General features: G+C 42.5%; 1 protein-coding gene across 1 annotated transcript in view; it reads right to left on the reverse strand.

Annotated features, from left to right (window-relative positions):
• Positions 1–4,088: 4,088 nt before the first annotated feature.
• The window catches only part of LOC147450846 (uncharacterized), a 68,185-nt gene continuing 54,886 nt past the window's right edge, over positions 4,089–17,387 (reverse strand). The window contains exon 5 of the mRNA XM_086519858.1: positions 4,089–4,510. Within this exon, the coding sequence (XP_086375984.1) occupies positions 4,362–4,510 (149 nt within the window). The 3' untranslated portion in view covers positions 4,089–4,361. The remainder of the gene's footprint in view (positions 4,511–17,387) is intronic.

A 17,387-nucleotide genomic window follows, 5' to 3' on the forward strand; every position in this document is an offset into this window, starting at 1 on the left:
ATTTAATGGTGTTTAGCACCACTTCACAATGGAAGAAAAGATCGGCACCTCAGTTTACGCAGTGAAGTATGCTTAATATAACAAATATCTAGGGGGTGTTGGTCTCTGGACCATCCTTTTCCATAAGGGACTCCATAAGTTCTATTGACAGGAGACTATGCAACTTTAGAGAGACTAGAGAGGATGTGCTCACAGGTGCAATTTTCGGAGCATCACATGAAATTCTAGTTGTTTAATACTTTGGTTACATCTACCATCCTTTATCTAACTGTAGGGAGACTAGAGAGGACGTGCTCATAGGTGCAATTTTCGGAGCCTCGCATGAAATTCTTGTTGTTTAGTACTTTGGTTACATCTACCATCCTTTATGGTGTCCAAATATGGGGACCTAGTGTGGATCACCATAGGAGAGAGGGATGTACATGATGGATGGAGAGACCACTTGTCACCAGGATATGAGACTGTGAGAGTAGAGCTCGTTGCGGCACCCATCAAAGAAGAGGCACTTACCAGGTTAGTTAGTAGAGTGGGGAGACACTACGTTGGTATGCCTAGATGTCAACTTGGTTTTTCCATGGATAGACTACCTCCATTCTAGTTTTCTCTAGATGGGCCATCCATTACTTTGAACAGATCTCAAATTAGCCAGCTCATTCGAGATGGTCACACAGTTGGATACCAGGAAGAATTGGGTACGAAGACGTCTTTCTACAGAAAGCATCTTCTTGGTATTATTGAGGACAACTCGAGAATGAGCAACACTAAATATTTCATTGCCCTGTCTACTACAAAATGAGAGGGCATTTGCATTGTCTATTCATGGAGGATCAAAGGTACCATGGAGTGAGGCCTACTCATTTGTTCACCATGGAGGAGGAAGACACCATATAACAAACATCCATGAGATAGCTCAAAACTTGGGTGACCTTATTACAAATCTCAATAACTAACTTATAACAACAATGCACTAAGCAAAGATCCAAGCACAATTGTAAACTATTTAATGATATATCGCTTGCTCAAGGTTTAGTGGCCTACTCATTTCTCATGAAAAATAAATTTCCCAACCAATAAACAAAATTCACATTAAGATTCTTTATATTCTTGTTTCAAAACCTCAAGAATTGATCAATTTTTACATTGTTTCATTTTGCTAGTTCTCTTCAAGACAATCTTGCAACCTACTTGGAATTTTGAAATGTTGGCAACACACAAGGTCCATTAATCACAAACCTTGCTCAAGAGATTGTAAAATCATGCTCCTACATTTTGCCTCTTTTAAAAACACACCGTTTCTCCATCTTTTGTTGCATGCACTGTGCAGTAGATGAATAAGCCACTCTTACCTCTATACAAATGCGGTGAGATATAAACAATCGACCAATGGTACAACATAAGGGCTCACGACAAACACATCAACACATCTACAACAAAAAATGGTCACATTTGTTGAAACACAAAAGTTTGATCATGAATGTTCATCTTCATCCTTGATCTTATGGGCAATTTCCCAATTTTCTCCACAAGCAATTGCATGATAAGCCTCTTGAACCTACTCACTTGTGAGCCATGGACTATGAGCAACTATTCATTTTGAGAAATCTAGAGAAGGTGCTAGCTAGTCCATCAATAAAAGTCTTCTCTCCTACTCCAAACTATCTTAGCGAGTGCTTAGATCTAGTATGATACAAACTTACACCATAAAACAGGATCATAACAATACAGAAGGGAAGGTAGTATTTGAAACACACAATAAGATTACAATCTTGGATATGTAGATAAATGATGTCATGACAATTGAAAATATATGTCAAAAGCATTGCAAATTCGACAAAGCAATAATTTATCTGTCACAAAGTGATGACGTGGCATGCCCAATTGGAAGAGAAATGGCCGAGTAGACGAGAGAAATTGAAACCGAAGAGCAGAGCAAGTTTTGAACCCACAAAGCCTGCCAAAGGGTCTAAAACCCTAAAAAAACAAAAGTTTTAACTCAAGGAAAATTTTCGTAGAACGCGTGGACTCATGACATGGTAGGGTGTACAAAAATGCTAGCATTGCAGGCTGTACAAAATTTCGTAAAACGCGATAGGCTATACGAATTTTTGTAATTTGTGCTAGCAAATTTAACAACATTTATGTGAGGCTTTTAGAGACCAAAGCTTTTGGGGATAAGTGCTTTTGGATTCGGATGCTTTTGGGCATCCCTTGTACTATTTATAAGTGTCCCTAGGGTCACTCTTTGAGAGCATCTGGACATATTGTCTCGGAGAGACTTGGACCCTCGGGAGTTGAACTTTGCGAGCATAATAATAAAGAAAGCCAATGCATCTTGGCTTGGAACTCTGCCATGCTCTCTCTCTCTCTCTCTCTCTCTCTCTCTCTCTCTCTCTCTCTAAGGTCCCTTGGGATAGTTTATGACGTTAAAATTCTCTTCTTTTTCTTCTTCTTCTTCTTCTCTCTCTCGTTCGTAAACTTTAGTGATTTTGTAATTTTTGTTCAAGTGTTGCTATTCTTGGATTGTCCAAGCCTATGACGATGGTATCAAAGCTCATAAAGATTCTTCTCCTATGGAGGATCCAATCCCTTCTACACGACACCCTGTGAAGGGAGATGAAGAAAAGTTGAAACCCAATGCGAAAATTGAAGAAACCGTACTGATAGGCTGATAGTATTTTGTGGAATGACTATGAACATATGTGCATTGAATTGGAAATTTCTTAAATTGAATTGAAAACATGTGCTCTTTCTTGTGTGTACTATTAGAGACATGTAGAGAAAGATGAAATGTAAGCAACAATTTGTTCGATGAATGACTTGAACTAGAGCATCTAGACATCTATTAGAGAGATCAGTGAGATCTCGATGTGATGGCTACATGAATAAAATCTGAATGAGAATTGAATGTGAACAAAATATGATTCTAGTGCATCAAGATGTCTATCTAGATGAGATGCATCAAGAGTTCCGGAAGGATGAGATGGTTGTTCAGTGATCTAGGTGCATCAAGAGTTCTGGACAAAATAAGATGGCTAGACTGAATGATTGAAACATGGTATTTACTGTGAATTAAGTGTGTGATTTAGGTGAACTACATGTTCTGTCTTGTGGGGCTAGTCATAGGCATAGTTGCTTGAGTGAAATGTGAAAAGAAAGGATATGAATCTAGTATGTCAAACATTTCAAAAAAGAAAATGAAGAGAACCCTGGACAGATTCTCCCTCTCTCTTTCGTGATTGAAGCCATGGAGGAAGGAGGACCTGTTCTTTCTCTCTTTCTATTGTGGCCGGCCCAACTTGCTTCTCTCTCTCTCTCTCTCTCTCTCTCTCTCTCTCTCTCTCTCTCAGTTTGCATGCAGTGCTCCGAACCTAGAAAGCTGGCCAAGGGGTCTAAAACCCTAAAAAAGTCGAAAAGTTTGAACTCTAGGCGATTTTCATAAAATGCGTTGATTGATGACGTGGTAGGCTATACAAAAATGCTGATGTGGCATGCTGTACGGAATTCCATAAAACGAGCTGACAATGCCACATGGTAGACTATACGGATTTTAGAAATTTACGTTGGCAGATTTAGCAGCTTTTACCTGAGGCTTTTGGGGACTAGAGCTTTTGGGGATTAGTGCTTTTGGAATCTGATCATACATGTGGTCAACAGATCGACTATGACGTTCCAAACAAGGTCCCCAAATATGTATCCCACACAATCATGTGGATGTAACCAAAGTATCAAACAACCATAGCTCTTGGCCAAGGGATGGATATCCTTGTGTTGTCTCAAAGAGAGAGAATCCTGTACAAAAGACTCCTAGACATGCGTAGGACTCCATGTCCTCCACTAATTCAAATATTGCTGCTAATGCCCTCACTCATTGTGGTCTGGTGTTACATTTCATCACCTTGGTCTTGCAAAGGTTCATAGATAAATCTCTATATTTTGCATAGCACTGTAATGCATCTAACACCCTTTGTAGTCATTCTGACGAGTTGGCAATGAGAAGAACAGCATCCACATAAATTAGCCAGTGCCCGATAGCCGTGCACCTCTATCTTCCTCTCTTGGTACCTCACCAATATACCTACCAAAAAGAGTAGGAAAGAGCAGACAACTTCATAACACAAGAAATGACACACACACACACACACACACACACACACACACACACCAGCTTATCTGTAATGAACTCTCATCAGGACTTATACATGATTCCTCAGTGTGAGCATGAGAATGACAGCAATGAGTATTGTGCCTACAAGCCTATTCTAAAAGCCTGCCTTGGGCTTTCTATATAAAGAACCTATGACCTTGTAAGTAAACCTCAGCCTTAGCTTTGCATGCAACAACCTGTTGTAAACATGTGAGGTTCATTTTTTTCGTGGTTCTTTGCCTTTTCTTGGAAGTAAATGCTGAGGTAGAAGCATTGGAGCAATTGCAGAAATCATGATCGCTACAGCTCCCAACAAACAGATCCACCATGCTTGTAAAGGAATTCCAAACTTGACCTCTTCACACACTAGCATATGAAACCAAGCAGATCATAAAGTTAGGTATTTGCACAAACTCTCTCTCTCTCTCTCTCTCTCTCTCTCTCTCTCTCTCTCTCTCGTTGTGTACGTGTGTATGCAGTAAAAAGTGTTGAGATAGGCATGTCCTTCTTCAGCTACTATGGGAAACACCTCTACATGTGCAACCCCTCTAAGCTTGACAACCATGTGTAACAAAGACCTTGAATCCTATGCATGTGATGACACCTAGAAGGCTATGAGTCAAAAGGCTACATCCCTCACTATGCCTATATATGAGGCACTTTGTACATGAATTTCTTATCGAGTAATGCTACATCCTTTTATCATGAATGCGTCACTTGTGTATCCGCCATAACTTAACAACTGGTATCAAAGCATGGTGTGTGATTAGCACCTCCTAATCATCGTTCCATGATCCTAGGCTAGATTAGGCATAATCTCCCTACTAGATCCATTAGCTTCTCTTTCTTGGCTAATTGATCAATTCAATTTCTTTGCATTAGCATTTAGATTTTGCATAATCTCTTAGGGTTAATTTAGCCTTCAAGTGGTAGTAGAGTAGATTTTTGTGTAGAGTGCAATATTTGCCTTTGGGGTTTTCTGTGCTAAGGAGCTTGACACTTTTCTTTGGAAGGTTGTAAGGTGCAGCGGAATGAATGTTTGAACTTTGCTCAAGATGAGTTGTAAGGTGCAGCGGAATGAATGTTGTTCTTTCTCAAGATGAGTGTTCCATATTTGCTCAAGGTTCCTTTTAGTTCTTATGGAAGGGAGAGCCTTCCGTTCTTAATGGAGAGTGCTATGATCACGAACAAAGTGAGTGGATACTGTGCGTGCAAGTGTATGAGACTGAGAGAGAGAGAAGAGAGATACGACACCAAAGACGACGTAAAACCCTCCTCCGAAGGCCCCACTCTCGTTGGTGAGAGTGGTCTACGATTGATTGCACAAACGGGTACAATGATGATGCATAAAACTGATGCAGATCTAGCCTATGTCGACGACAACAACCGGGATGGCGATGACGACAAAGGGGCTGAAAATGGAATGCTTCTAACTGCTGTCCAAAACGCTAACTGCTGAAATCTGCTGCGATGGAAAACGCTGATTTCGAGGCTGATCTTGTGTTGCTGAAAAACACAGGTTTGGGCTGAGAAAAACACTGAGTTTGGCTGCGTTTTTGAATGCTGAATTTGCTTGATAAAAACGCTGAGGACTGCTGTTTTTAGGGCTGAAAACAGCTGGCTTATCTGTTGCGGTTTAAGGCTGAAAATGCTGGGTTTTGGTGCTGCTGGTCCAGGCTGAAAACGCTAGATGAAATTGGGGGTGAAGCTATGCGTATCTGCTGAAAACGCCAGGGCAATGGAGAGGCTAGCGATGATGCAAAACGCTAGGGCTGATGGGTGATGGAATCGCCAAGGGGATCTTGGAGAGTCTGCTGAGAGAGGGGGGAACCTGTCGCCAATGGCCTGCTGTTCTCCTTGCTCATCTGCCGTTTAGGGCTAACCTTGGTTTGCTTATATATTTTCTTACCCAAATTGCCCTACCTACTTTTGCTGTAAAGTCACTTAAATCAATAAGTGAAAAATGTCAAAAATAAGTAAAATAGGCTAAATGCACTGGAAAAATCCCCTAACTGATTCTAATGGATTCTGATGGGAATACTGATGATCATGCTATGTGCAACCAAGAGGATATGCATCTACACTAATTGATTGAGCATGCACGGTCTACGAATAGACTCACAAAAGTGCTAGATCACTTCTAATCTAGATTGACTGGACTTGACGGAAACCCTGTTATGGTGTAGCTTGTCCACAGACACAGAGGGTTGGATGTGTCACGTGATATGAGTGCTCCCAACTGTGCTCAAGGTTCCTTTTTGTTCTTATGAAAGGGAGAGCCTTCCGTTCTTAATGAGAGAGTGCAATGATCACAAACAAAGTGAATGGACAGTGCGTGCAAGTGTATGAGACTGAGAGATAGAAAGAGAAGAGAATACGACACCAGAGACGTTGTAAAACCCTCCTCTGAAGGCCCCACTCTCGTTGGCGAGAGTGGTCTACTATTGATTGCACAAACCGGTACAAAGTGGATGCATGTGACTGATGCAAGTCTAGGCTAGGTCGATGTCGACGGCGGGGATGACGAGACCGATCTAAGAGTTGAAAACTGATGCTTTTGTACTGCTGTCCAAAAACGCTAATGGCTGAAATCTGTCGCAGATTTGCTGTTGTCCCAAAAACGCTAATGGCTGCAAATCATTGGAACCAAAAACGCTAATACGACTGGGTCTCTGATGGCTGAAATTTGTTGTTCCTTTAGGTGGTCAAAGGCTGAAATCTATTGGTTCTTTATCTGCTGAAAAATGCAATGCAAAGGGGGCGATTTGGGCTTTTGGAAAACGCCAGGGCTGAGGTGGTCTGGGCGATGGTTGCTTGATGAAAAAACGCTAAGTGATGAAGTCTTCTGGCGATGGTACTTGCTGATGAAAACCCTAGATGAAGGGGAGTCTTGCTTGGAGGGAAAACGCCACCAAGAGGGTTCTTGCTGAGAAATTGCTTGTTGAGCAATGGTGCTCCTGCTGCCTCTTCTGCCAATTAGTGTTAGCTTAGGTTTGCTTATATACAAACTTCGTTCTTACCATTCTGAGGGTTTTGAGAAGTCTGCGAGGTACTTGTGGACGTCTTGTTCTCCTTAGCTTTTCCTTGTTGTGCTTCATCTCCTGTGCGAGAGCAATCGCTACCGCATTGTTGAGATCGATTGAATCGAGCACCTCGACATCGTACTTCATATACTCGTCCAATCCGTAAAGGAATGCATCTTTGCACTCCTCATCCGTTTTGCGTAATTGAGTGCCCAGCTGCAAAACACGATTAGAGAAAAACATAACTGCATTTTGCTTGAGAGCGCGCCAATCATCCTTCAATCGTGCAAGGTACTGAGGTGGCATAAACCGCGCCTTGAGCTTGTCTTGGAAATCAACCCAATTGAAGGAAAGGGCCGTGAATTCGTCGGCTTCCTCTACGTGCGCGGCTAACTGTGCCTCTTGCCATGCGTGGTACCAATTGATGGCACCATCGGCAAGGTACATAGCTGCCGTCAAAACCTTGCTATTTCCTGTCTTCTTAGTTGTCGCAAAATAAGCATTAAATTGATGCAACCAAGAATGAATAACCATAGCATCCATCTTACCATCATACTTACTGAAAGTCAACTTTTCTGTGACTGGGTTGTTGGAGTCCGCATCTCGGCTTGCGCCACTTGATGAACTCCCAACATCTTTGGCTGGTTCGGACTTCGAGGCAAGTACTTGTCGAACCAATTCTTGAGTGCGTAGGTCTCTTTGAACCTCACGATCGGCCTTCAAGGTCACTCGTCTGGCTTCGGCTTCCTCCTTTCTTTGTGCTTTTCTTTCTTTTCGTTCATCGCGCTCGCGTTCCAAAGTAATGCGAGTCGCTTCTTGTCGTGCCATCATGTCCAACATCGACTTGACCATCGCCTCCATAGGATTTGGTACAACTCGTGGCGTAGATGGAGAAGGGGGGGGGTCGAAAAAAACTCCTGGCGGGAAAAATTCTTCGTCGCCTCTCTCATGCTCATCACCTGTATGCGAAGTATCCATTCCGCTTCGGGTGATGACCATGCACTATGATCTTTGGTACTTAAGTTCACGAAGAACTTGGGTTCTTGAGGATCTTGGGTTCTTGAGGGTCTTGAGGTCTTGAGGTTCTTGAGGGTCTTGAGGTTCTTGAGGTTCTTGAGGGTTTTCTTTTGCTTGCAATCTGTGTTTGAGAAGGATCTTCTCTTCACCCGAGTTCTGCTCCTTTCTGCGGGCGCACCCCTTAGCGGCCTTGCGCTCACACCAAGGTTGCTTTTTCCCACCTCACGTCGATTGGCCGGCCCCTAAGTGCACGGTCCGCCCTCAATGAGTGAAAAGAGGCACAAGGGGAGGCTGGACAAGCCCTTTTTTCCTGGGATTCCTGTCACTCTTCAAAAACACGATTAGGAATCAACACGCCCAAGTGAACTTGGGTTCGTGCGACCTCAAGAAGCAAAAAAAAAAAATTCTTGTGATTCTTGTGGTTCTTTCCTTGAGTGAAACAGAACACTGCCAAAGCTCTGATACCAATGTAGAGTGGAGCGGAATGAATGTTTGAACTTTGCTCAAGATGAGTGCTCCGAACTGTGCTCAAGGTTCCTTTTCGTTCTTATGAAAGGGAGAGCCTTCCGTTCTTAATGAGAGAGTGCAATGATCACAAACAAAGTGAATGGACATTGTGCGTGCAAGTGTATGAGACTGAGAAATAGAGAGAGAAGAGAATACGACACCACAGACGTTGTCACACCCTCCTCCAAAGGCCCCACTCTCATTGGCGAGAGTGGTCTACTATTGATTGCACAAACCGGTACAAAGTGGATGCATGTGACTGATGCAAGTCTAGGCTAGGTCGATGTCGACGACGGGGATGACGAGACCGATCTAAGGGCTGAAAACTGATGCTTTTGTATTGCTGTCCAAAAACGCTACTGGCTGAAATCTGTTGCAGATTTGCTGCTGTCCCAAAAACGCTAATGGCTGCAAATCATTGGAACCAAAAACGCTGATATGGTTGGGTCTCTGATGGATGAAAACTGCTCTTTAGGTGGTCAAAGGCTGAAATCCGCTGGTTCTTTATCTGCTGAAAAACGCCATACAAAGGGGGTGATTTGGGCTTCTGGAAAACGCTAGGGCTGAGGTGGTTCGGGCAATGGGTGCTTGATGAAAAAAACGCTAAGTGATGAAGTCTTCTGGCGATGGTACTTGCTGATGAAAACGCTAGATGACGGGGAGTCTTGCTTGGAGGGAAAACGCCACCAAGAGGGTTCTTGCTGAGAAGTTGCCTGTTGAGCAATGGTGCTCCTGCTGCCTCTTCTACCAATTAGTGCTAGCCTAGGTTTGCTTATATACAAACTTACTCAATTTGCCCTACCTACTTTCCAACAAAAGTCACTTAAAAATAATAAGTGAAAAATGTCAAAAATAGGGAAAATAGGCTAAATGCACTGGAAAATCCCCCTTAAGGATTCTGATGGATTCTGATGGGATTGCTTATGATTATGCTGTGTGCAACCAGAGGATTTGCATCTACACTAAGTGTCTGGACATGCACGTTCTGTGAACAGACTCACAAAAGTGCCAGAACACCTCTAAATCTAGACTGACTGGACTGACTGAACCCTTGTCGTGTTGTAGCTTGTCCACGGACACATAGGGTTGGATGTGTCACGTGACAAAGGTATGAGATGGCAATTCTCAGAACAATCAGAGGTGGCAATGGTAGAGTGCTTTGCATTAAGGGCATTAATTGAGAAGAACCGAGTGGGAGCACTTGTCATCAAATCAAAGCCCACTTTATTTTGCTCTACATAAAGCCATTCGGATACTATATCCGATTTCTCTCATAATCCATACATTGCACCAACTTCCCTGCACCATCTGTGCTTGCAACCTTAGTCGAGCCACCCATATTCTCACCAAACCTCTCTCAGCTCAATCGGCTAGAGCCAGCATAATCACCCTTTGCTTCGCCAAACCTCTCACCCCCTCTGTGTGCCTAAGCTACCTGCCTCAATTAAGCCCTCAAAACTGCCCGAAGGCTTCTACTGCCGCTTGCGACCCCATCCACGGCTGTCATTCTCAACCAATCAGCGTGCTGAGCCGGCCTTCAACACACAGAGAGGAGTTGAACCGCAGCTACATCAGCATCTGCAACAACCAGCCCTGCTTCCGCTGCCGTGCGTCACCATATCAACGCCTAGTGCAATCGCTATCAACTGCTGCTCACTCGCAAATTGCCTCGCCCTCGTGCTCTCTTGCATCTGCCGGTTGCCTCGTCCCTCGCCCTGCAACCTTGGCAGCAACCTGACCATCGAAGACACACACTGCTGGCTTGCGCTCCCCATTCGAGCACACACGTGTTGCTCGCCTACTCGCCCACACGGCCCTGATCAGTGTGTACAACAAGCGAATATTTTGAAGTTTTTTTTTTTGGGGCTTCTCAAATTAAATTTCCTATATCAAGCTTTTGTTCCCACAGTAATAACCTGCACCACACGAAACGGTTTTTTTTTCAAAGCTTCATCACAAAGTTTTCAAAGCTCAAGGCGTTCTTTGCGATTATGGATGGTAGCAGACACCTAAAAGCAGAAGATTCTGAAGACTCATTGACATCGACAGCGAGGACAAGATCACACGACCAAGCATATAGGCACAATGCAACTATTTTTCAACAAAGGTCACTACTACCACAAGCTGACATGATATGGCCACCTAGTTTTCAACCCTATGAACAAACCGGCGAAAACGACATCAACCAAGTGCATAGGGCATATGCACAACAACTTGTTAATAAAGTTAACAATTTCTAGAACATTGTAAAGGGACTAGACACTGACAAGTATAGATATGGTTATCCTTCGCCTTTCATATTTAAGAGGAGGAATCCTTAAGTCGTGTTACACCATGTCTGTTTGAGACCATGATTTAGTCTGTGTGACTACCATAGTATGTGTGACTACCCCAGTTTGTGTGACTGCTTGCCTGTGTTGCATTGACTCTCGACCCAGCTTGCTTCAGTATAGTCCATGCCTAAGGGGAGGATTGTTGAGATAGGCATGTCCTTCTTCAGCTACTATGGGAAACACCTCTACATTGCAACCCCTCTAAGCTTGACAACCATGTGTAACAAAGACCTTGAATCCTATGCATGTGATGACACCAAGAAGGCTATGTGTCAAAAGACTACATCCCTCACTATGCCTATATATGAGGCACTTTGTACATGAATTTCTTATGGAGTAATTCTGCATCCTTTTATCATGAATGCGTCACTTGTGTATCCGCCATAAATTAACAACAAGAACATGTACATTGTGTCCAAGAAACCTTTGAGGATGCTCAATGAAAAGGAGGTACAAACTGAAGGAGTGCAGTGTGTGTACTAGCTATACATCAAGGTGGCATATATGATGAATGCGCCCCCCATCCGAACTGCAAAATATTGAGCAATGCGCCCATAGTCCAAGTGTCACAAATTGACAACTTGTCAAGCCACTGAAGACCCAGAGGGTTAGGACTCCTTGAGCTTGGCCCTAGCCAACCTGTAAATCCCAACCGACGGGCCTTAACCCTAGTAGAAGTGGAAGAAGAAGAAGTCCTCACCAACTTATAGATTTCCCCCGAGTGGCCCAAATTATTCATGGGCTACGATAAATAATTCTAACCCCCAATCCAACTTACAAGAACCGGCCGAGGGGCATAAACCATTAAATAAAGTGTGCGCACATACATACACATTACCAAATTGCGAAGATGATGATGACATGGCAGGTTGTACAGACATTTTTGCGTTTTGCACTCACAACTGATGATGTGGCAGTGTTGTACGGACAGCCCACAAGGCGCTTGATTTTGGACCTCCAGCTTTTAGGCTTGCTACTTTTCATGTAATTGCTTTTGTACAGCCAAGGGCCTTTAAATATGTCTTCCGTGTTTCGTGTGGATTCTCTCTTTTGTTTTGTTCAATAGTTTTCAAGTGCTAAACCTCTATTCCAGTCTGACGGTCCATCAAGAGCAGACAAAGCAAGATGGCGCTTTTTCCCTTTTCTCGAGAGAAAACTGGACCTACATGAACCTACAGATAGAAGCTATGGGGTTGGATGAAGAAGAAACAACAAGAGGAGGAGGAGGAGGAGGAGTCCTTTTTCGCCCAGAAAGCACAAAAAACATGCTTTTTGTTGCTTTTCTGTTTTGCAGAGGTCTCTAAAAATCTCTTCAACAATTGAGAATTTGGATATGCATTTGAAGTCAAAGTTGATTCTTTCGATGAGCCTTACACCTTGATGCGATTGGATTTTGATTCTGCCAAGTTTGAAAAATTAGGGTTTTCAGCAACAAATTAGGGATTTTGCACAAAATTTCAGCATGTGTAAAATTAATGTTTTTGGAAGCTGTTGTTATTTGTGTGCAGGTAACAAGTTTTAGAAGTGAGGAATAAGCATTTGGGAGCATGGAGCTGAACATCCACTCTGTTGTAGCAACGGAGAGAACCATCTGTTTGAAATTTTGCTTGAGAAATTGTTTGAAAACACTATTTGAAATTTGTTTTAAATGGATTTTATCTATTTTAAGCTTGTTTTGGTGCTGATTTGACAATGCTTGGTTTTTTATGTTGTTTTCTGAATATCTTCGGCTCGCGCTTCCCCGAGAGGAGTGTTCATGTTTCATGTGGAATCTCTGAATGATGCAAGACACTGGTCTGGGGAGCTAAGTAGTCTGGGGAGCTATGTTGGAATCCTCTGAATGACGCAAGCTGGTGGCCTGGGGAGCGTTTAGTTGTTTTTGGAGCCTCCAAGTGACACAGCCTGCGGTTTGGGGAGCGTTTGGTTGTATGGCCCGGATCTTTTTAGGTTATTTGCAAGGGAGTGAGGATGTAGTCGTCGAGTACCTTCATGCCTACGACCGTCTGTCTAGGAGGAGTGTTCAGCAGCGCTGTTTGTTTTTATGTCCTGTAGCATGCATCTGTAAGCATATGTGTTGCATCGTGGTGTGTCAACCACTGAACATTCCTGATTGGGTGAGATTGCCTAGGTATGTAGTGCATCACGACATCCCTTTTAAGATCAAGAGCCGGATGGCTATTTTTGCTACGCCGGAATATCAAGAGCTCTGACATGGAAAGAGAAAACTGAAAATGGATATTTTGATCTAACTTGAGTTTTTTTGCAGATATAATCCCAGGTGATTACTCTTCTTTCAAGAAGGGAAGATGTCACAAATTGCTGACGAGTCAAGCCACTTAAGACCCAAAGGGTTAGGACTCCTTAAGCCTAACCCTAGCCTACCTGCAGATCCCCACCGAGGGGCCTAAACCCTAGCAGAAGAAGAAGGAGAAGTCCTCACCAACTTGCAGGTTCTCCCGAGTTGCCCAAATTATTAATGGGTTAAAATTTGGGCAACCTAACCCCCAACCCAACTTACAAGAACCGGTCAAGGGGCCTAAAACATTAAAGAAAGCATGGACACATACACACTACCAAATTGTGTAGATGATAATGATGTGACAGGCTGTACAGAACGTTTCTGCGTTTTACACTAACAACTAATGACGTGGCAGTGTTGTATGGACAACCCACAAAGCACTTGATTTTGGAACTCCAGCTTTTAGCTTGTTGCTTTTCATTTAACTGCTTTTATACAAGACAAGAGCCTTTGAATGTGTGTTGTCGGCTCTCTCTTTGGCATTCTACCTCGTGGAGAAGCAGAACGTCACAGCGTTGTAATATAAAGAAATACCATAAGGGGTGCCATCATTTTGGGCCATTGCAATCTGGGAGTGAAATTTCGCCACTCCATGTCTCGTGTGGATTCTCTCTTTTGTTTTGTTCAATTGTTTTTAAGTGTTAATAAACATCTGTTCCAGCCTGTACTTTTAGTTGGCACATGGTGCCTATCCCATTACACTAAGACAGGAGTGGCTCCGCCACACTACTATAACTCAAACGATGGAATGGGAGGAAGAAAAGGGAACATAAAGGGATGAAGAAGAAAAAGCTTTTTGTGCTATCAAAGAGAGAAAAGCACAGAAATCAAGGGGTTTTTGCAAAAGAATACATAAATTTGACATAAGCATGATAGTAGAGGAAGAGAGAAGCAAGGAGACAACACGTTTCACAGGTTTGAGAAACATTGACCAAGGATTGATTGGTGGTTGACCCTAGCAAAGAAGCCTCACACCAACTATGTGGAGACACGGCCGAGCCACCCCCCTAGCCCAACTAATGTGACCACGTCCTCTCTCCAAGCTGTCAATGTAATGTGCAACCGAAGAGATTTATGATGATAACTCGGGTGAGTCTTCTCTGTGTACTCAAGGTTCCTTTTACTTCATGAGAGAGTTCCTTTTACTTTGTCACGATTGTGACTATGTTGCAGTATTACATCTCTTCCTAGTTGCAGATACGCGAAGTGCCATGCCAAGGAGGACCCCTGCGCTTGGATGGTCACACCCCTTCGCCCAAAAGACATACCTCTTCGCCAAAAGCCACACTCCTTCGACGACTAGTCACACCCCTTCACCCTATGGATGCGACTCTTCACCCAATGGTTGCAGCTCTTCGCCGAAAGGATGTGTCTTTTCGCCTAAAGTCATGTCTCTTCACAAAGAGACATGCCTCTTCACTGATGACTATTCAATTCCTATAAAAGGAACCCTTGTATCACACTTTCAATCAATCAAACACAGAGTCCTCTAAGTCTTGTTCTAAGTTCAGTTTCAGTTTCTTAAGTCTTAATCATGAGTTTAAGTACTTAATTAAGGATTAGCGACTAGAATCCTTACATACTTCATGAAAGAGATGTGCAATATACTATGAGTGAGGGTTCAGTGAGTGATAGAGAGAAAAAATAACACCGGATGGGGTCCCAAGCCTCCCTCCAAGTTCAGAGTTTCAGTTTCTTAAGTCTTAATCATGAGTTTAAGTACTTAATTAAGGATTAGCGACTAGAATCCTTACATACTTCATGAAAGAGATGTGCAATATACTATGAGTGAGGGTTCAGTGAGTGATAGAGAGAAAAAATAACACTGGATGGGGTCCCAAGCCTCCCTCCAAGGGCCCCCCTCTCTATCGCCGGAAATGTATTTGCTTTAGATTGTACAAATGTTGATACAATGGCCCTAGATCTTGAGATGCTGATGGGATCTGCCTATGAATGCTTGGATCTGCGAGGTTAAATACTGAAAATGCAAAACGCTAGGGAATATGCTAGGAATCTACAATTTGACAAGGCTATAGGCTGATCTTCTAATGACGATGTCAAGGGTGCTCATGACAATGGTGATGATGATGCTGAAATCTGAAAATCCTGGCTAATCAATTGATCTAGGGTTGAATTTGAAACATCTAGTACTTCCTAGGCTATCCTAACATCTAGAAGTAGGAGTTAGCTTCCCCACATGCACATAGGGTCAGATGTACATGTGGCATCCACACCTTTTAATGTGAGGTACTAGTACCGAGCTGCATGGCTTCCTTGTAGTCCACCAATAACTCCGAGGAATCTGCAAAGGAATCTTCGTCACTCCACTCCATTAAGTTGGTGCCAAGATACTTGAACTTCAAACACGATAGTAGTGATTGCTTCTTGGAGCCACCCTAAAAGCCATGCATGAAAAACTGATATGGCTCCATATCTTCAGCTTCGTATACAAGGTGGTTCATCCTCTTCAAGAATCTCCTTTGGGGGATCTCCTTGAAGCAAATTCAACACAAAACATGATGAATGTTGTGCATTGACATGAGTTAGGTGACCACAATTTCATAGACACATCTTTATTCTTTGAAAAATACCCCTGAAATTTGTGGAAATTGCCATAATATCCCTCAAACTTCAAAAATTCCAAATATACCCCTAATATTTTACCTGAAGTTCCCAAAATGTTCTACAATTTCTCCAAAATTTCCAAAATACCCCTCAGTACATCGCAAACATATCTAAAGACAAATACTTTTGCGACTCTTTGTAGGAAGATTGATTCTCCCTCAATAGAAGATGATAGAAGTAGGAATTTGAACGGTATCGTGGGCTCTTAGGATGAAATCGTTCATCATTTTTAGACACAGATGCTGCTATTTATGAGCTCATTGGTGAATAGTTTTGTCTGAGACACTTAAAGATAGAACTTTATTGTCACGAAGATTAGAGTATGCAAAAATTGGGGCAAATTGATCCCAAAATGATAGAAGGGTTTATTGGGAATTTTTGAAATTTAAGGTATATTTTGGAAATTTCCACGAATTACACGAGTATTTTAGTAATTTTTTCTTGTTCTTTTTAATGACTGGAAAAGAACTATGCATTCTAAAGGACTGTGAATGAAATGCACATGAAAAATGTAACTGGAGTGCCAAACTTTTCAAAGAATGCTTCCCAAAAATGTGATCTAAATTGACTTTTCTACCTAAAACCATCGATTGTGGCAAACCACAAAGGGAATCCAATGCCTAATGGACAATCGTGCTAATGCTTGTGTTGTGACTGTGTCTTGCCAAGGACTGGGCATGCAAAACTTATTGGCACGATCTACAATGGTGAAACATTGTGTATTTCTTAAATGCAAACTTCTCACCTGTTTTATTGTGGTCTTCATGCTTCTGTGCTTACCCGCGAGTGAATCATGTGCATTGTGCAATATGGATTTCCTATTAGAAAGTAACACACAAATACGGTGACGAAAATACAAGAGACCGTTACGAATGAGACACTCATAATATGCATACTTAATTTTCATGCTATCAAGAGATACTTCCTAAGTGGGTACTATCGACTTCAACTCAAGAGCCAAGATTTGTCCTTTGTGATTAAACCCATCTGCAATTTGGTTAGCTTTATTAGGAACATAATCAATCAAACCACCACATTGCTCAAAAGTTTGGAACCATTTAGTTTGACGGTTGCTCCAGGATGCACTAGGGCTTGAGTCACTTAAGGTCTTGATGATCAATATTGAGTACTGAATCTCTACCATACAAGAAATGCTTCTCATGCTTGAGAGAATGAATGACAGAGAGAATTCCTTATCCTACAATGACCGATTCTTTTTTACACTGTATTGAGAGATGCTACTAGACTTTGTGTTATGTCCCCTTCCAAAACATGGGAGTGATAGATTAGTGACACATGAGGGGTGCTCTTATGACGGTGAATGACTAAACCTTCACGAGAAGTAGTGAGCGCATTGTCTTTCCAGCTAACTTGTGGATCAATCTCACAAAACCACCTAATGCCAAAAATCATATCACATCCTGAGAGAAGAGAAACAA

The sequence above is a fragment of the Adiantum capillus-veneris genome, chromosome 9, assembly GCF_014529385.1.
Source record: "Adiantum capillus-veneris isolate H3 chromosome 9, ASM1452938v2, whole genome shotgun sequence".
Lineage (NCBI taxonomy): Eukaryota > Viridiplantae > Streptophyta > Polypodiopsida > Polypodiales > Pteridaceae > Adiantum > Adiantum capillus-veneris.